This window comes from Paracoccidioides lutzii (genome assembly GCF_000150705.2).
Source record: "Paracoccidioides lutzii Pb01 unplaced genomic scaffold supercont2.2, whole genome shotgun sequence".
Lineage (NCBI taxonomy): Eukaryota > Fungi > Ascomycota > Eurotiomycetes > Onygenales > Ajellomycetaceae > Paracoccidioides > Paracoccidioides lutzii.
In genome coordinates, this window is record NW_015440948.1 from 2,122,357 (window position 1) to 2,142,966 (window position 20,610).

General features: G+C 43.7%; 5 protein-coding genes across 5 annotated transcripts; 1 reads left to right on the plus strand and 4 right to left on the minus strand.

The window, feature by feature from the left end:
* Positions 1-486: 486 nt before the first annotated feature.
* PAAG_01316 (peptide methionine sulfoxide reductase msrB) lies at positions 487-1,322 on the minus strand (the record flags this gene model as incomplete). The annotated part of the gene is made up of 2 exons (XM_002797411.2): positions 487-890; positions 1,025-1,322. The coding sequence occupies 2 exons, from the start codon at positions 1,320-1,322 to the stop codon at positions 487-489; spliced, it is 702 nt and encodes a 233-aa protein (XP_002797457.2).
* Positions 1,323-3,918: 2,596 nt separating this feature from the next.
* On the minus strand, positions 3,919-5,693 carry PAAG_01317 (smr domain-containing protein; the record flags this gene model as incomplete). Its single annotated transcript, XM_002797412.2, has 2 exons — positions 3,919-5,550; positions 5,664-5,693. The coding sequence occupies 2 exons, from the start codon at positions 5,691-5,693 to the stop codon at positions 3,919-3,921; spliced, it is 1,662 nt and encodes a 553-aa protein (XP_002797458.1).
* A 2,594-nt stretch (positions 5,694-8,287) lies between these two features.
* On the minus strand, positions 8,288-11,351 carry PAAG_01318 (hypothetical protein; the record flags this gene model as incomplete). The annotated part of the gene is made up of 5 exons (XM_015844311.1): positions 8,288-10,086; positions 10,222-10,578; positions 10,678-10,795; positions 10,955-11,141; positions 11,257-11,351. 5 exons carry the CDS (start codon positions 11,349-11,351, stop codon positions 8,288-8,290), a joined length of 2,556 nt encoding a protein of 851 aa, XP_015701092.1.
* A 1,096-nt stretch (positions 11,352-12,447) lies between these two features.
* Positions 12,448-14,289, plus strand: PAAG_01319 (hypothetical protein; the record flags this gene model as incomplete). The annotated part of the gene is made up of 3 exons (XM_015844312.1): positions 12,448-12,684; positions 12,779-12,919; positions 12,991-14,289. The coding sequence occupies 3 exons, from the start codon at positions 12,448-12,450 to the stop codon at positions 14,287-14,289; spliced, it is 1,677 nt and encodes a 558-aa protein (XP_015701093.1).
* Positions 14,290-15,664: 1,375 nt separating this feature from the next.
* Positions 15,665-18,736, minus strand: PAAG_01320 (hypothetical protein; the record flags this gene model as incomplete). Its single annotated transcript, XM_002797415.2, has 5 exons — positions 15,665-16,584; positions 16,662-17,251; positions 17,366-17,842; positions 17,908-18,020; positions 18,098-18,736. The coding sequence occupies 5 exons, from the start codon at positions 18,734-18,736 to the stop codon at positions 15,665-15,667; spliced, it is 2,739 nt and encodes a 912-aa protein (XP_002797461.2).
* Positions 18,737-20,610: the final 1,874 nt, after the last annotated feature.

Consider the following 20,610-nt stretch of genomic DNA (forward strand, 5'->3'; position numbering starts at 1 on the left):
AAAGGAGGCAGTTGAGGATTAGCCAGAATAGAAGGGATGCATGTAGTATTCAAGTTTGGATTAAGATTTAGTTTTGGATATTTTGTTTCTGAAGATGGTGAAAAGAAGTGTTGGAGGTTGAACATGGAGGTGACGATACTTGCCATCCCGATTAGGCATGGAAAATGTGGAAAAGAGGATGACTAATCTGTGAATGGATCCAAGTCACGTGCCAGATATACTCCAAGATGTTCCAGCACAGTGAATATCAGACATAGAAAAAAGGATTGTTGTAATTAATTATATCCAAACAATATTCAATCCAAATATTGCATAACAAAGGGTATTAGATATATATATATATATATATATATAGAAATAGAAGCAGATTGTACCCTTCCATCCAACGTAAACTCATCTCCAAAGAATCAATCCCATCTTAACCATGTTCCAAAAACGCACTCCAGTTCAAAACATACCAATATACATATACTCCCCATCTCTCTCTCACTTGCTTGTTTCCCCCTCCCTTCCCTCCTTCTTACCGTCCTTACTCAGCTTCCCCTCATCCTTCGTAAAGCTCAAACTAATACTATTAACACAATGCCTCTCATTCGTCGGAGTCTTATACCCCTCGCCCTTAAACACATGACCCAGATGTCCCCCGCAGTTCGAGCAAACAATCTCAGTTCTTTTCATGCCAAACGACCTATCCTCCTTCCGCGTCACCGCTCCAGGGACCGAGTCAAAAAATGCCGGCCAGCCGCAGCCCGATACGAACTTGTGAGATGCTTTGTAGAGCGGAGCGCCGCAACCCGCGCATTCGTAGACGCCCGATAACGGGGCATGTTTGTCGTATATGCCGCTGCCGGGAGATTCAGTGCCCTTGTTGCGGAGGATGCGGAATTGTTCTGGTGGGGGGGAAGGATAACAAGGAAAAGGGGTCCAGTTAGCTTTAGTGAGATAATTAAAGGCACGACAGATCCGGGGCAATGCGGGGGTAATTAGTTAATGAAGAAATGATAGAGACACAAATTCTCCATACCTTGGCTAAGAACGGCCCGCCATTCCTCATCCGTCCGTTTATCAGGGAACTCCATCTCGTCAGTAGTGTTGCTACTTGAAGAGCGTAACAATGCAGAGAGAAATGGGATGGCTGGCATCGAGCTGAGTAGGACGGTTCGTGGGCCAGTCAGCAACGGGCGATGTTTGCGGGTAAGGCGGGGAAGATCGGAGTGGAGAGATCTTTTAGAGCCGACGAGCTGTTTAGGGAGACTAGGTAAAAAGCCCCGAGTGTGGATTATACGCCGATGGAGATGCAGATTTAGAAGGGACGGGAGCATAGAGTGGGAGATCTCTTGTATGGAGTTTGATGGATATGGGATTAGTCAAAGTAGAGCCACGCGAAAGATGTTGGAGTGGAAACAGGGGGAAGAGTAGATAAATAGTTTACAAAGTCCTATGGTAAGTACAAAATATAAAACTCCATATTGAGTGATTAATCCGATGGTAAGTTGCCTTGGGATAGGAGAAGTTGGGTTGGATTCTAATTTTAATAAAGTTCCCCGATGACCTCACGGATTGTCAATGCCACAACCCTAACTCTAACCAACTTTAACTATTAGTAACTAACCTAGTTAACTAGTTAGTTAACATAACTTAATTAACTTCAACATTAACCACTGACAATTACTTGCTGATTCATCGCAATGTGGCTCAGCGAATAAATATAGCCAAACTTGTGCATCAATGCTAACATGAGCATTTCACATTATAAGGGATTATCTATAGTGGCACGGATTAACCAGTTCATCAGCTGGGGTCATAACTCTTAACTGTCATCAAGGGCATACATCCGTATAGTTAGTCCATCAAAAGTATGCTACATGTATTAGATAACGTAATTCCTTCTAAAATCGCGAACAGCATGTTATATAGATTTTATCCTGAATATCTACACCCAATAACCACTAATTAAATTGAAGCAAATTAAACTAGGTTCTGGACATTTTTATCTTTTATGCCTGAGAGAACCACAATTGCTGCACTGTGATAGAGCTCGTGAGCATGGTGTAGGCTCAGTAGGTGGAGGCTCATGGGGTTGATCGATGGGCTGTTCGATGGACTCAGCAGATGGATCAATAAGATCCTGAACTTCTTGCCTGATTAAATCTTCAGATTGAACACTGCATGTAGATCTTATGCAATTTTACTTCTCTTTCTCATTTGCAGTGAATATATTCTAGTACTACATTTTAAAAATAGTGATGCTGATTATTATAAGTTTTAATAATTAAAATAATTCTCCTCTCTAACTAGAAGTTTGATTATCTTATTTTTTGAGCATATTGAAATTATTTAATAGGTAAGAATGGTTAAAATAAAAAATGATGCATTTAATGATATAATTGATGCATTCAGTGATGAATTACTTTAACAATTAATATAAATTACTAAGCATTTATAAAATTTAAAATAATTTAAAGTTGCTAAAATAACTAGTTATCTAAAAGAATTAAAGTTTAAAACTGAAAATTTTAATCACTGAATGATCTAATCTGATTTAGAAAAGTCACTTTAATAGTTATAAAGTTATTTTATATATATTGCATTGTAGATATTTAAAACATCTAGTAGACTCTTTTAATAATATTAAATTTAAATTACATTTATCATTTAAGTATTTATATACTTGCTTCATAACTGCATAAATACTTATATAGTAATTTTAAAAAATATATTAATAATTAGAGAGTAATAATTTTTTTTATTCTTATAATTTTAATTAAAATTTAAAGTAAAATAATAATTATAATTTATTTAAAATAGTAAATATATATTGACTTTATAAAATTTATAATTGAAATAAATTTTATTCTCAACATTTATATTTTTTAGACTTTTAATTCAATTTTTCATAATTTTGATTTTTACACTTAATTTGTCTATCATTATTATTCAAAATAGTGAAACTGAAGATGTAAATGATATGTTATTAAATTTAACATTCAGTTCTTGCTCACTTATAAGAGAAACTATTTTGATTTTAAAATGAGAGAAGATGATTGATTACATTTTTCATAAAATTTTGTGTAGCTAGATTCAGCGCTTATTAAACAAGCATATCTTCTCCAGCTGAGGATAATTTAAGTGAATTTGTACATAAATTCATCAGTGCAGGCTAGTCACTAAGTCTATGACAGAGTAGCATACTTTGTCACAGTCTTAAGATTTTGCCATGATGTTTTTTTGACACTCCTCTAAGTGGTATTCTTACTTCCTCACCTTTATATGGGATGGTTGTATCGATCATCACAGCAGAAGGTGATGAGAATCACACCGCCAATGACACCTAGACCCTCTAATCAGATAGAGTGGCATCTCATCACATTCCATGAAGAGGACCCACTGTTTAGAGGGTCAGTGATTATCACAGTGACTGGAATATGCATATAATTCTCTATACAACAACTTGTACCCCTGATTCGTAATTTCTATTCTTAGGCATACGCTGGTCTGATTCCTTAACTAACTTCCCTTATAACCATTCTGCGTGACGTTGCTGTTGACGCCCCGTCTCGGCGCCTTCTCGTTACACATATGGAACTTAAAAGAAGTGTGCTGCTTCATGAATTGAGTCTATTTTTTGATTTTCAAAAGCAAGGATTGGACACACTATTCATCCCTCTCTGTCAAGAGAATCTGACGCTTTCTTATTCTGAATTGGTGGCATAATTCCGCGTTGAGAAGTAAGAGGTTTTGAATTAGAAGGTAAAAAATTTGATGGGTTCGCTCTGTTGGGAATTACGCTACTTATATATATAATACAAGCTTCCTTATAGTCATTTTTTTGGATTATTTCGGCTCCCCACGCCTGGTAATAAATTGTCAAAAGTCTCCACAGGAAGTCCAATAGTAAAAACAGCCCAACCATGCTCATCATCGCCTCGCCACCCCCGTCACTGTCAAGAACCCTTCCCCAACCTCAACCTTCCATCCTTCGCCAGCCAGAGCCCTCGCAACAGCAGGACCAACCCTAGCAGTCCCATTCTTAGAATGCCGGCCTAGCCCGGTGACAATGCGATAGCCCTCTTGCGCCGGCCCCCAACCCCCCGGCGCGTACTTGGTGTCGCCGAGGGAATCCCACCAGATCCCGACTTTCTTCTTCGCGATGCCGACGGCATGTTGGGTGCTGACACCATGCAGATCAAGTACCCGGCTACTCGACTGCGATTCTACGAGTGCTTCTGCTGCGGCAGCAGCCTCTTTCTTTGCTTGTTCCATGTGCTCTCGGCCGATCGCGGAGTAGTACCCTGCTGCACCGCCCATAAGGTGATCGGATTTGCCACGACGATAGGCTGCAGTGGCCTTGTTGAAGGCAGCGTGGCCCGCGAGGATATGAGAGTTGGCCATCGCTCTGCTTGTCAGGTGGTCCTGTGTTGGCTGTTGCGTCCATGGCGGCGTTTTGTGATCGGTTGGAGGATCACCCAAATCTACAGGCGCATGTTTTATTTGAACTATCTGCGTGGGTGGCAGGGGCGGTTTGACAGTCATCATAAAGGTTGCAAGCTCACTCGCGGAAGAAGTACAGTTCCTGGCCAGGTGAAGTAATCCGGCGAGTTTCTCGGGGCAGACTTTGTCAAACCTCTGTTGGAGCTCCACTAACTGTGGGATAATGTTTGAGTCGTCCATCATGGTCCTTGCGTGTTTTTCTGCCTCAGCGGATGCAAGAGCATGTAATGTGTTTGGGAGGGAGGCTCCATTTGCGTGGTACGCTGAAGTGACAGACTTGCGTGACAAATAGGTCCGTGAGCAGATAAATTCTACATCTTTTCCCCCATTGTCCCATTTGTTCTCAGTCCTATTGATTTCATGCTGCGCTGGGATTGATGCTTGCGAATGTCGCAGAAATCCCTGTTTTATGTTCCGCTTATTATTCGCCTTCCTGCGTCCTTTTGTAACACTGTCCCCAGCAAACCCCTCGATTCCTTTTGGTATTGACACTTTGTTTTCTTTGTCACCTGCGTTGTGATCATCAAAGAATGCCAGGCTCAGTACATCCATCGAACGATCGATATCTCCGTCGCATTTCCTCAGAGTGTGAACTATGGTGTAATTATCAATCGACGGAAACATCTCAGTCAAGTAAGTCGTTTTGCCCTCCAGCGTCAGTCCTGTAATCGTTCTCGAAATACGGCCTGGGGAGGCCTCAGCATCACGCGCACTCCATCCTTCGGCCCAGCGCACTTTTTTCTGGTTATCCTCTTCGTTTAAGCTCGCTGCGGAGCATTCTGACCCGATGCTTGTGGGGTTGGACGTTAAAGAGGCCAGCGTTGGATTTGATCCGTCTTGTTCCGATGAGAATTCATCCTGATCGCCGCCTTCCGGGTCCTGACCACTTGTTCCTGACGGGTCAAATAGGGCATCTTGCTGTTCAGCAGCGGAAACTTTCAGCGCATCAAGCGTGTCGCGCAGTTGCTGGACTCCAATGTCGTCGAGAAGGTCATGATCGCTTGCGAGAGCAGCGAAAAGGGCAGGGTCTATGGGTGGACAATATTCATTTTCCAAACCCTATCGCGACGGTGTCAACTCACCAGTAATCAGCTAAAGATTGATAAGGGTACGGAGTAGTAAGTAGAGTAAGTAAAATTTAGAGTAATAAAGGTTAAATTAATACCACCTACCTCCATGAGGGTTTCAACTGAATCACCCATCTGGGAAATTGGAGCGCTTCAGTCTAGTTGCTGGACTCTAAAGCAGTGGCATCGCTTTGCGACACGGGGTAGCATATGGATTGAGGCGAGAGTTGATGATGACTACCAGGAAAGCTGTTAAAAACAACGCGTGCTGGAAGGCCCCTGGCAACACAGATAAATATGTACCGGGGAAAAGAGGAGGCATATATGTAGATGGTAACCTGCGGTATGAATAGATGGATTTTTTCCCCCCCCTTCCTTTTCTGCCTTTTATTTTCCTGCAGAAACACTTAAGAAGGGGGCCAAAAAATGCGGGTTAACATTTCATACGAGCGACGCAAGGGATTTGAATGGCTGATAACTAACTCTCCGCCACCCAACTGTCGATGACGCTGATGATAATGACTCCACCAGGAACAAGAAGAGACAGTTACTCTCTGGTTATTAGAGGGAATTAGAGGGAACTAGAGGGAACCTGACTGCTCGCTGGATAACTTATGAACAGTAACCGCGCCCTTGCTCCTGGGAGCTCTTTTATCGTGTATCCGCGCCAGTCACGTGCTTCCGGCTGGTTAACCTTTCGACGTCGGCTTCATTTCCAGAAGAGTCTCAGTTGCAGAGACTCCTCGTAGCAAAAACCCGTGGTTATCAGCTTCATCTTCCCCGGGAATCGATGTTCTTGAGTTGCGGTCTCGTCTCTATTAACTCAACAGTGTCTCGTTTATCCCTCTTTACGCTTTAAGTTCTGGGTATGGGGCAGTCAGCAGTAGTAAGTGCGGACATTTGCGTATGCTAGCACAGCTGCTACACGACATTGCCTGATGCTTATCGTTGATATTTTGTGATTCCCATGTGATTGAGGGGAGAGACAGTGTTGTGTGTGCGTGTGTGTCAATGGGAAACAGTGGAATTTATTTTAATGAGTAGGTTAACTCCTTGTTTCTTGCTTGGGGTGGGATCTTGATAATGATACGCGGTTTGTTGTGAATGACTAGCAATTCGGGCAATGAGCCATGTGTTTCTGATCCTTGAGGAGATTTTATGGAGTATAAATTTAACCTGCCTACTTATTTCGCTGAACTACTACTGGTTGGTATATTTCTAAGGGACTTTACGGGTCTAGGACGGATTTAGAAGAAAGAGAAAGAAAAAGAAGGCAAAAACTATTGCATTTCAACAACAAAACAAACAAACACAGAGCAACTAAACTATCTAAGATACAAGGGTGTAGATAATCAAGGGTCATCTGGACTTTCTTACAGGGAAGAAGAAATGGGAACATCGCAAGGGATCAAACTAATAATACAAGGAACAATTCCCTCTTTACAAGGGCAAATACACAAGAGAAGACGACAGGAGAAGCAACGCAGGGGACTGAACAAATGCTACATGGAACAACTCTATATCCCAACAAAGGGGAAAAGCCAACATAGGAGCTTCAAAAGAACAACCCAGTCCGTCCGTCTTTTGGATGCGCCGTAAAGGATATATAGGGAGCAACAAAAGCGCCATTTCCCAAATATTCATGCAGAAAAGGAAAAATAAAGAGAAGAAAACTAGATACACCACGGGATACACCACGGGTTACCGTATGTATAATCAGTCGAACCTTGGAGTAAAAAAGAAAAGATGGAAAGGAAGAAGAAAACAAATCGAATCACAAATAGAAATACAGGTTGGGGAAATAAAGGGGGAAACTTTGGGAATACAAGACATCAGGTATATCTCGAATATCTCGAAGAGGTGAAAAAGAACAAGAAAAATAAGTCAAAAAAAGCATAGAAATACAGAAATAGTAAATAAAAAGTGAAAACCCTGCACTTCCCACAGATTGTCGAACTCTTAACCGTCGAATTCGTTCACTCGCAGCTGAGAAATCAAGGTATTGGGAATCACCCGAAGAAAAGGAGGAAAACGCAAAAACGAAAAGGAAAAGTAAATCGAAACTAGACATAGAAAAACAGACAACAAACCCTCCAGTTGTGTATCACACCATCGTAAACCCAAATTCAACTTGCAGTAAAAAAGGGTGATTAAAAAGACTGAAAACCCGCATTGGAGCACTCACGTAAAACACTTGGCTGAAGGACTGCAAAACAGACACTGGACAGAGAGAGTGAGAGAGAGAGAGAGAGAGAGAAATTAAAGAAAGAAAGATAAGAAAAGGGAGTGAAATCCATGAAGGGAAAAACCTAACCGAGGTCGCTGATATGCATGTAACCGCTGAGACAAGATAAGAAAAAGAGGGTTTGGGGAATCCATAACAGGCAAACTGACAACCGAACCGCTTGTAAACACGAATTAAAAATTCCAGTACACACGCAAAACACTTAGGTTAATGAAAAAACCAAACGCCACACAGGAGGAAAAGATGAAGGTGAGAGAAGAATCGATAATAGGGAAAACAGCACCGGAGTTGTTGATTTGCTCAAAGCCCGCTGGTTTTTGAAGATTTGATTCTGAACGGAAAATTCCAGCACATGTGTAAATTACGCCTTGGCTCAGGCAAAACAAAATAGACACCGGAAAGTGAGGAAATCCATGAATATGTAAAACAATGTAAAACTCAAAATTTCTGAATGTAACCAACGTATTCGATTCCGACATGAAACTCAGGAAGATTCAATCTCACCGACAAGGTCGAAAATATCACTGCGGAGAGTCGGATTGTAATCGGCAATTTCGATGAGCTTGTTCCTATAAGCGAAGAAAAAAACATAGTTCCACGATTTGAAACCATAGGACGGGCCCGCATTTCCATGGGGCAGATTGCGAATTATATTGCGCAGAATAAGAACTGCTTTGTACGCAATTCCGATGGGCTCTCCATTCTCATCAACGGGAGTTGGATAGTAGTCGAATGTCCGGGAAATTCTAGGCTGGATGATCTCGCGCCCAGGAGGCGGTGCGGGGGGTAGAGCCATGTCCTTCAGAGCTGGAAGGTGGGTATAAACGTGGTTGACAAGTTCATTGACATTGATGGTGGAGGGTTTACGATGCGTTTTGCAAGACTCCCAGCCGCAATTTCTCGGCTGGTCTTCTGCGTCTTCCGGGCCAAGATGTAGGTGGTCACGGATAACATGCTCATGAAGTTGTGCAGGATCAGTAAAACCAATTTTGCATATAGGACTGGGATCAGACCATCGACAAGCGAAATATGGATACCCATTGGGGTGGTAAGCGGCCTCGAGGGGCCGGATGCCTTTGATGATGAATCTAGCACTTGGACCGGGGACAACCTGTGCCTGGGCTGAAGAGAAGGTGGCACTCACGGCATTGATAAAGTCAGCTGCCGCCAGGGTGGGTATGCCTCCTGAGGAACGGTCTGCCGCGAAGCAGTCCTGATAAGCTTTCCAGAGGGCAAGTTGAGTGATTTCACACTCCGCATCCTCAATGAAGAGGCAACTAAGCCAACGAGCGCAACGTTCTGGTTCAGGGATGTGCAGGAGTAACGCCTTCAGTTCCTGTGGCACAGGTGGAATGCTGGCAGTTGGGGGTGCCTTGTGCTCTTCCTGATCCACTATCTCATTCACATGATCATTAGAGTCAATTAGGAGAAGACTGACCATGCGAGGAACCATGTGGTGAAGCCACTCGGAATAGATGAATTCATTGATATTTTCCGGAGTCGCTGTGTATTGGTAGAAGAAGTCAAGAGTCATTGAAAGCAGCTCCTTGTCCTGCTCAAGATAGGAGTAGTTGAAAAGCACCAGGAGCTTGTCCCCTGGGAGGCCTCCAAGACGTTTGAATGTAGTCAGCTCCATCGAATACAGTACTATGATCTTCAGAGCAGTCACGACGTGGTATCTATCATTCGAATCCACGAAGGGAAGTAGCAGAGGCAAGAGCGGGTCATTCTCATCAGTTTCCCAGTATGGACAGACTTGCTCCAATGTGTCCAACATATGGTTTAGGGCTTCGTTGAAACGCGGCTGACGAGGGGAGCTCAGCACAATGAGCAGGCAATTTTTGAAAATAGGCATTTCTGAAAGATAACGGGCGTTTGCCTCTAACATAGACATATTCCGTAGAACCAGGGCGGCTTCCGTGATCCATCTGAGTGTACGGGCAGATTCAGCGTCTTCCACATGATCGTCACCATGTAAAATGACCGGAAGGCTGGCAACTCTCTCAGCAATATGAGGATCTTGTTCAGTGCCAGATACGGCCAGACACCCATATGGTATTTCTCTGCGTCCGTCATAATCAACGAACCAGGCCACACCGGAGATGAGGCGAGTGATCTTCATGACTAGATCAGTCAGATATTCTGCAAGACCACCAAAGTCCTCAAATTTGAATTTGTCTCCACGTTCGTCTGAGATAACCACAAGGTGATGAAGCGCGAAGTCCCTATCACCGTCGGAGCCAACCTCTAGGGATCGAAGGCACTGGCTGTAGATTTTAGGAACTGTAGTTGGAAGAAGAGGCTCGTTAGGTTCTTCTTAGAGAAAGTGGGGTTTGTGGCAGATGAGTGTGGGAATTGGGATGTTGGGAAAGAGATAAAACAACAAAGATAAAACAAAAAGAATACCAAGTCACATACCTGTATCAGGGATCATCGATCTCAGAAGGGGTTCTACGGGTAGAGGAGGTGGTTGTTGAGCAGATGGCGCATAAATTCCGCGCTGGTTCGCGGGGGTGTCGACCATTATTGTCTGCATGGGGGTCATGGTGTCCATCATTGCGGGAGTAGCGGCTGCAGACATATTGGTGGAAGCGGTAGCGGTAGTGGGATTGGAGCTATTAGAACTACCGTAAGAGGGTATAGGGGAATATGTTGAGGAGAATTTGGAGGGTGAGGAAGAAGAAGAAGAGAAGAAAGGGGAGCTGGATGAGTTGATGTAGTTTTCAGGGAGTCCGTAAGTATAGGATTGGCTGTGCGAGGGCACGGGTTGTAGTCCTACAACAACAGCACCACAAACGCAGTGTTAATTCAAGCTGTTGGGCTTTAAACAGGCGATAGAGGGAGATATGAAGAAAAGCGGAGTGAGAGACTTACCGTGGGCAAATGTTTGAAGCGGAGCAAGCAACTGCGCTTGTCCTCGTCCTTGTCCTTGGCTGCTGTCCCGGGCAGTGGGTATGTAAAGCCCGCAGCCAACACCGCGTGCTCCAACGGCCTAGATATTATATTGTACAAAAGATAAGAAAACAATGAAATGTAATGCAATGGAGTTCATTCAATTGAGACTCTTATTACATATTAAGGAGAATAGAGATATGAAAGGGGTAAAAAATTCAAAAACTCACAAAAGCCAAGTGCGGTATGTTTCTCTAACGTTCCAGGAGAAGGTCGTAGCCTGCGTATCAGTGATTCTGGAGAACTTTGAGACAGTATACCAGTTGATCTTGTCGAGCGAGATGTAGTTGAAGCCTCCACGATCGAAAACGTTGAAGAACAGCCAATACGGTTGAACCCGCTTGCGGTTGATATAGAACTGGCGATTGCGACGAGGAGGCACGATGCTGTTCGCAGTACGGAGTAGTTACGGTGTATTTAGCTACTCACAGCAGCAAACAAAAGACAAAGAGACAAGAGAGGGGATGGTGAAGATAGATGTATATCTTTACCTCTACTTACTTCCGGGCAGCGTAGGCATGCTTCAAGGCGCGGTGGAATACTGCCTCTTCCTGCCGCATCGCAAGTAACGTGAACGGGAAATCTGTGGCCGCCATCTTGGCAGCAACGTGCACTGGGCTTGGCTTGGAGGATCACGTGGATGATATTGTTGATGGGCGGACTTGGCAAACAGTAGTTAAGGGTGGGATTTGTGGATCGGGGATCGGAAAAAGTGAAGACACGAAACACGAGAAACAGTTCGGTTTCTTAAACACATTGGCCCCCAGTCAGCACCCGTGGACTCGAACAACCCAACAGAAGCCCCTTGAAGAATAAAGTAATTATCTCTTTGTTCAGAATTTACCTCTTGCTGGACACACCTAGGAACCAGCATGTGCAGGGGGTTGAATACCAAGCATTGATATGCAGCGGTTGTTCTTCACATTATCGGAATAAAGAAGTTCCAAGTCCGGGATGAGCTTGTGATTATAATGGCTAGGCTTCCTATTATGGACTAGCGCACCGCACAGTAATAGCATCCCCGACCACTTCAGACGTCCCATAATTAAATCACATTGATCACATGACCGGAAGATCAATGGATGGGATGGGATGAAATAGATGTCCTACAAACCTACATGGATTGGGCGGATAGAACGGATAGGACAGATATCCGCCAAGCTGTGAATCTTTAATTAAACTAGTTTACTTTATGTTTATCCCAAATATCCAATAGTGATCTCCTCCAGGTTCCGTCTTCAATTGCAAGTAGGTATAGATATATACATATACAAGGGTAGGTACCTCCCTATTATATGAGGACATCCCCTTAGGGGAATTGAGGCTCTTCCACGGCCCAACCTGGATGAGCTTATTTAATCCTCACCTCTTCTTGTTCGTCTTATTCTTCTATATATATGTATATATATAGACCGCTTGAACCGCAAGTATATAGCCCCAGCGTTGCAATAGCTTTCTGTCTATCTAGCCATCTCTGACTTTCGGTTTGATGGACGCATTTGTTCCCCCCATGTCAGAGAAGAACAGCACCATCTGGCTGTATCGTGCTTTGCTCTGCTTGTGTCTGATCCCCGTCCCTATTTGACCAGCTCTTTTGCAAGCTATAGTCTGTCTATATATCATAACTGTCACAACTGTCGTAGCAGTGGTCATAGCTAGTTATAGTTGTTCTACACCATCAGCTCGCTGGAAATGACTTCTCATCCTTTCAGCGTTATGCAAGCTCAATCAAGCACTCTCAATATCCCCATCCTGAAATTCTCGTATTCCACCACCTCAGCAGACCGTGCTTCCCCTTTGGGATGGACACATCTTTCTACCAACAGTGATCTGGCTGTTGTGCTTGACCAGATCTCCGTCCATGAGACCTCCTCTGCGTTTTCCCAGGGAGATCAGCGCCTCAGGGTGCTGCGAGGAAGCGATGTCTTGGTAGGTGGCTCTGTGGGAGAGGCTGTCGTTTCCCCCTTCGAAGCTCTGACATCCAGTCTCCAGTCGTACTTATTATCCATGTTTGATAAATTAGGAACAGCTCAATTTAAATTCTTTGGCCCGCGAGGCAGCCATAGGCCCATCCCTTTCTTTGTCTCACAATCCAAAACCTCACGCTGCCATCATTGTAAAATCCCCGTGTCTGGCCGTGCGCTATCCTATGAGAAACGATCAGGTTAGGGACATACATTCTTTATATGTCAATACCCCTTTTCTTCTCTATGCAAATGCTAAATTATGATATAGATCCGTCGTTTCCAGATCAAGTTCTCGTCTGATTCTGACTATGCTAATGCCATATCTATATTCAACAAACTTGGTTGTCCTATCACACATTCCACAGTAGCCCCATCTCATCACCCATCTTCAAACCGACCATTCTCCTCCTCATCCCAAGCTTCCTCTTACGCGCAGACAGGTGGTGGCACATTCACAGAGTCCTCAGGATGCTCAACCGGAGCTGTTTTTGACAAATACCATATACGGCCCTGGTCATCTTCTTTGACAGACGCAAAACCAAATTCATCGGGGCTATTCATAAGTTCATTCAACAGCGTTTCAGCAACAAACGCAAACTCCCATGACCAGAACCATGGGAGACCTCACACTCCAGCATTGACCACTGCCCCCGGGGTTTCTACTTTTGCCATTGCAACGACTAGTTCCCGTGCCACGAACGTACAAAGCCCATTAGCTAATTTTTCCTTCGCAGCCCAGCGGGAGACGCACTCTGTCACTGCGAACCCCGTGGAATCGAAACAAACCAGTGGCTGGCTATTCAAAGAGAGGCCGTCTACTGCCCCACCCATACCAGACGTGGACACTTTGAGTCAGATTCTGCCGCCAAAGAGAGAACTCCCGTTTGCTAATCCCAGAGCAACGCAGGCGTCTCTCACACGGAAACCAAAAAGCAACCAAAGAGCGAAAGCGACGCTGCAGCCTGGCGGTTCATCATCCTTCTTGATAGCTCAGTCCGAGGCCTCAAGTTCTGGTGGAATCACTGATAGCCCGTCAAACACCGCGACTCCAGGATGGGCTCAGACGATTGCTAGTGGAAGTGCCAACGCTTTCTCTACCAATTATGGACTACCACGAGCTTTGAAGGAAAAAGGCCAACCTACAGCAGTTCTAAACTGCACTGGCCAGTTCACCACTACAGATAATTTAGCCGTGAATGGGCCTAATCTTGCACATACAGTAACTGCTCTATCCAAAGTTGACTCTGGGTCCATATTTACCAGCTCCACGTCGCCAGACACAATCGACGGAAACAATAACACCGCGAACGCAGAACCCATAGCGACAAACGCAATCCCCCCACACATGCTAACGGAGAGAAGCGAACAAGGGCGCAATAACCTTACAGGATCCGTAAATCGGGATGATATATCCCCATCAGACTTGTCGTTGTATCTCTCAACGCCAACTCCGGAACGATCAGCGCTGGTAGAATCGTGGATTTGTCGACAGCTTGAGAACGATACGTTCCTGGCCCTCTGCCAGGACGTTGAGGGTGTGTGGAGGAGGATAGCCTTTGGCTATTGAAGTCGATGGATTTTCTTTCTTTCATACTTTTTTCGACGACATTTCTTGATGCTTTTAACCACCATCACTGGGGATTTTGTTCATATCAATAACCCGTATTATATATATACCCCGCACCTTCTCAACCATTTCTTTTGTTATTTGTTTTGTGGGTCCACGGCACCCTTCTGGTGTCGCAGTTCAAGAACCATTTTTATCGTGTTTATCCCTATCAGCCAGCATTTTTCATTTGGTCCCAGTGAAATAACCCTCCTCCCTCTACAAGTCCTAGGACATTGAACGCTGTATTATTAGAGATAGACCTAGAATAGCTTAAGAGAGAATAATGCCGTCTGCATTGAAAACAACACTAATCACGATAACTACTCATATTACACATATCCTTCACGGATTTACAGGAAATGAGGCAGCGAACGACAGATGCAGATGAGATGGAAATATAAAAAGTAGAAAATGCAATTCCAATTCAATTAAAGTGTTTCCGTTTTAAATATCGAAGGAAATCAAATAAAATCAATGGGATTGAAACAATTCAAGAGGGGCAACCCCCATAACAAGTTATACGCACACAACAAACACTATTTGTTCCCTCCCTGATACAGTACAGAGGAATCCCATCCCATTCCTCAGCTATTTTGGTGTGTTCTTGATATATTACGGGGAAAAGAAACTAGGGAAGGTTCAGAGTAAAGCCGAATTCGAGATATGTTGTGTATGAGAATATTAAGACGAAAAACGAAAAAAAGGGGGGGGAAATAGAGATGCGATGAAGGGGTGTCTCAAGGTATTATTACTGGCAAATTGAAAATAAAACTAAGGCCCTCAGAAGGTATTGGAAAGGGGAATAAGGGATGGAGGAAAGAAAAGGCAATTTTTGCATAAAACATGGTGTAGACTGGAATGAGTAGACAAGGGGGGTAGGAAAAGAGATGGGGAGAGTGGAGGGCAGGGAGACGAAAGACGAGCAACGTATATAAAAAGAAGCTCAATACAAAACCACCGGACAACAAAAGAAAACAAGAAAAAGAAAGGTCTGACCCTCCTGCTAGAAAACACCAGTATGCCTTGCCCTGAGTTTCTTTCCATCTTAAACATGTTCATATTCACGCCCGTCAATTTCCATACTCAGCAAAGCCTGAGCATCTTTTCCTGTAGCAAGTGGGGTGGACAACCCATATAAAATATCACTAGACAAAAGCATAGAAGGGTAGAACAGCTATCAAAACATACAAAGCAAAGGAAAAAAAATTCACCACTGCATTCTGTTTGTAGTATGCAATTTCCTTTCTTTCATCAGGCCGTAACATGATGCAAAGAATATATCGTGACACCAGTTCTTCTAATATGTTATAGAAAACACAACTACAACTTTCACTCAACTGCCAGCAAGGACATTAAGGTAACCCCGTTTAGTTAACCTCGTAAAGTCAACGAAGACAGGGGACATCTGTTTTTGCTCCGCGCCAGAATGAGGCAGGCCATCACCAAGCTCACCAGCAGCAGCGACGCCACCAGCAACACCGGTCCCCGACCCTGCCCCGGCGCCAAGGTCCTTGTCATCGCCAGCCATATTCACCGCAGAAGTTGGAGGGGGCGAGGAAGCGTTCACACCACCACCCGCACCAACGGCCAGATCGGCCAGGTGTTGCAGGGAGCGCTGCTCCCTCGGGCCAAGGAGCGGCTGGGCAGATCCAGCGACACCGCCCAAGGCGCCCGCCATGCCCTGTGGGACCTGTCGGACTTTGGCAAGTTTCGCCTGGATGAAGGCGTGGATGCATCCGTCCCAGCTGGAAGTAGCGAAGACATTCTCGAATTCTCCTGCCGTAGCTGCGTGCTTTTCGCGATAGGAGATGACCTGAAGTGCTTTCTCGATCGATTCCCACGCGTCGTTTGCGAGGTCTGGCAGGTCCGTGATTTCAAGGAGAGTGACTACGGCCAGGGAGAGGAAGTGGAGATGGAATGGGGAGGAGATGGGTGTTTCGGACTGAGATTGCTTGTGGAGAAGGTCAATGATGACTTCGGCCGGGTAGAGGATTTCAGAAGGGGTATATGTGAACAGGTGTCGTTTAAGGAGAAGAGTGATGAACCAGAACATCAGGGGGGAAAGTTCTTCAATGCGCGCATTGTTCACGCTGTCACCGCTGGCGTACAGATGAAGTTGTTCAACATCCCTGATGCGATTTAATTGGCCGTACAGGTTGCGTTTAAGAGCACGGTTAGCGCCGTAGTTTGAAAGTGTATATGGCGTAGGATCAAACAAGAGGTCATGGACCTCAGTTAGAAGCGTAGAATAACCTGTGCGCAAAAAAAGTTGTCAGCTAGGTCGTATCACTAGAAAGGTTTGTATACAGCTGTGGAACAGAAGAACACACGCGATATTTGCATCGTCGCAAGGCTAAAAACCTGTTTATCTTCCAGAGTCGCGGTTTCATTCGTATCGAAAAGGTCAGGTCCTGCCACAGCAACAGCATGCCAGCGAGACAAAATGCCGAAAACAATCCAATCACGTCTTGCGATATTTCCATCGGAATCGGAATCATTGTCATCTGGGTTACTCGTCCTAATTTGGCCCAGACTTTTGGCAATATAGTATGACAGAGGGAAAGCAATCTCCAACAGCACCGATTTCGAGAGACCGTTCTGCCCCGGCAGATTTTCTGGACCACGAGAGTCGGCCTCGAGAACCATCAAAAGAATGCTTTGGAGGAGCAACAAGTTGGTAGACCGTGATCTGGTAGATGGGTCTTCACGAAATGACGCGTACAGCCAGTCTTGGGCCTTTTCGTATGTGAGAATCTGCTGGAATTGATTCCCAGCACGAAGCAAATTCGCTCCAGTGACGGCGTAAAGACAATGTAGAAATGATTCTTGGATTTGGCGATTGCATTGTTGGAGATGGTCGCAGAATCGATCCCTTGAGTTGGGTAACACAGGGAGAAAGGGGTGGATATGATTGTAGTAGCTTTGCGGCCATTTAAATTAGGATGTTATTGTGTGTGGAAATTTTATTTTATTATATATATAATTTTGGGGGAAGAAGGGAGGGGAAGCAAAAAGGAGAAAATCAGGTACTCACGCATCAAACACTTTAACGTCCAATTCAATTAAAGGTTGTAACTCATCTCCCAAGGTACTAATCTCAGTTTGCTGTCCTGTGCCAGTGCCTTCTTGTGACCAGAAAGGTTGATTAATTTTAGCAACAGACCCATTAGTCAGAAGAGAGCTGGAATATATATCTACACCAGCACCACCATCCCCCTGAGGAACCTGTGTTTGGTCTTTACTTGGGGCCTGGACAGGCCAACCCCCGACCGAAGATGGGCGTCCAGTTTGCGAGAACGGAGGCTGCATGAAGGTATTCGGAAGACCCTCTGACATGGAATAAGTCCTCTTGCGGGATAATAAATTGCCTTCTACTGGGGATGAAAACTCCTGGTATCCTCTGGGAGACGTGTCGTCCTGCATTGCCTGGTACGGAATGTCGGATTGGCCGAGTCCGGGATGCATCTGGTTTTCAAGACTGTTGATACGATCGGCCAGCTCTTTGATATACCTGTAGGTAGCGCCTCAGTTTCTGACAAAAAGGATAGATAATGCTAGGATAGATAGGGGACAAACCCTTTGCTCGGGCCGCGCTTCATTGGAACCCTACTGAATTCACAAGTCGCATTGGTTCTGCGGCAGTTGGAACAGGTTTCGACACCTGCTTCTGACGTGGCGTCACATCGAATCTATTCATATATTCGTGTGAGAGTCGCACGGCAAACAAAAAATAGTATGCATACTTGATTAAGTAATATTGACTTACTTTCTTGCGCCTACACTCATCGCACGCGCGGGAAACCTTTGATCTCTTCCGTCGCGCACTCTGGTCCCCATAGCTCAAGTCATGATTGGGATCGACTCCAACCTGTTGATTTGGAGTGAACTGAAGAAGATGAGATTGTGGTTGTTGTTGTTGCTGCTGCTGCTGCTGCTGTTGTTGCTGTTGCTGTTGCTGTTGCTGCTGCTGTTGCTGTTGCTGTTGCTGCTGTTGTTGCTGATGCTGATCGGATGGAGAAGCACGATTCATATCCCCCGCGCCAGGGTTGGACTGACCCAAGACCATGGATTGTCCATGGGCAATGCCATTTGCGGAGGAGTCATTAATATTAGCAGCAGAGGCGTCACGCGACAGCTCAGCGGAGAGATGCAACTCATCTGCAGTCAAATGGCGAGACTGGTTGGCGTAATAGGACATGGTGGCTTGTCCGACTTGCGCGGCGTTGGGGGACGGGTACGAGTGAGTCGGGGGGATCTCAGAGGGATCTCTGGAATCCATGGTATCCGAGTCACCTTCTTGGACGGGAGAATGAGATGGATGTGGCTGGAGCGGGTCTCCGGAAGAAAGGTGGTTTGTGGTGTACTCGGGGTGAACGCGGTCTGCCGAGTCTAAAGCATCGGCCATTTGAAGGGGGCAGAAAACGTAGAATCAGTCGGGCGCGACAGCAATTGGAACGGGGGAGCACAGGCGACCAACGGTGACTTGGAGCAGCCAAACTCTCGACAGCACGGCGCTCCGTGGAGGGCGGGGGGAGCCTGGAGAGGGACTCTGGGAGCGGGTTGATCAGGCCGGGCTTCGAGAAGACGAGGATGATGATCGCATCTGCTGCTTCGTTAGGGCTCAGCAGCGGAGGACGGGATTTGTTTTTTGCGGTTGACGAACTATTATTCAAGAAGCAACGGGGAACAGGAAAGGAATGGATTAATAAAGACCCGGAAAGGCACTGCCCAAAAGATAAGTAAGTTAGTTAGTGCGTCATGTGACTCAAGATCACGGGGTGAAGAGAGTGTGAGGTCAGCGCTGAGTCAGCTTCAGCCCAGTGGAACCTTGGGTGACAAGTTTGCTAGTGGATTCTGCAGCTACCTTAATCACGTGCCACCCCATATATAGTTCAGATTTCGTCTACATATGTATATGTATATATATATTCATCACAACAACAACCACAAACTCGTATTGGAGGATACATAGAATCACGGACGGGGCGGCGGCGGCCGCTCCGGGGCGAACGGCATTCGCCTATTTCGCCTCCCCCAATACCACCCGTTGCACCGCCGTGCGAAATCTAGAAGCTAGCTATCCAAACCTAGATCTCATGCAAAAAACATGCTACATATGAAAATTTATTCTTTTCCCCTTAATTCACCTGTAAACCCTAGTAATTTGCAGAAGTGTCTAAAATCTAAAAGCTATCTTATATGCCTGGGGGTTTGTAAAATCATTTGCTGTTATAATTTTCATGAGAACATATTTCAAAGAAAAAACACTCTCATTCAACTGTGAATGTTGAGTAATGAAATGAGTGTTAATAAGCTTACTACAGGCCGTCATCACTGTGACTATAGTGAGATCTATAGATCTTTTATTATCCATCTTGATTGAGATTGAATCTTCTGATATAAAATCTAGATCTCTTTAACGTAATCCACAAGTTAGCGAGCCACATTCCCGTTTTGTCGCATGGTGAGAGTTCAATCAAAGAATTTGTCAACAATACAGAGTCAAGCTTTCTATAAGCAAGGAAACATTTTTATAGCAATTTAAGCTCATGATAAGAGTCAGATATCAAATGTATGAGCTGTAACAAAGTCATTTAATATCTCTTATTTCATTTAGACTCAACAAGCATACATATAGCAAATGTAGATAATTTCTACAAAGATTTTATCTTACAGAAGAAAAATTTCTTCTTTAGAAAATTCTTTTAATAGATAAGGAAAATCAGTTACTCTAAATTGCAATTGAATGAAAATAATATATTTTCTTTTTAACAGTTAAGAATTTGACTTATTTTAATATTAAATTAAAATTAAATAACTATAAAATATTTTAATAATTATAAAAAATTTTAAATTTTATATTTTATTATATAAAATTAAATTAAAGAAATTAAAGTATATTTAAAATATTTAATTTTATAATAAAAAGTTAATTTTTTAAAATTATAATTATTGAAAAAAATAAACAATAATTTTTATAAATTATAATTATTTAAAAAAGTTAATTTATTATTATTATTATTATTACTATAAATAAAAATTAAATTAAAAATTTATTCAATATAATTTAAACTAAAAATTAAGTTTTTAAATTATTATAATTATTAATAAACTTAATATTAAAATTTTAAAAGTCATATATATATATAATTTAAGTTAATAAATAATAGTTTTAAAAAATATAATATTATATTAAAATTTATATATAACTTTATTATTATTATTATTATTTAATATATATATAGTTAATAATAATAATAATTAATTAATTAAACTAAA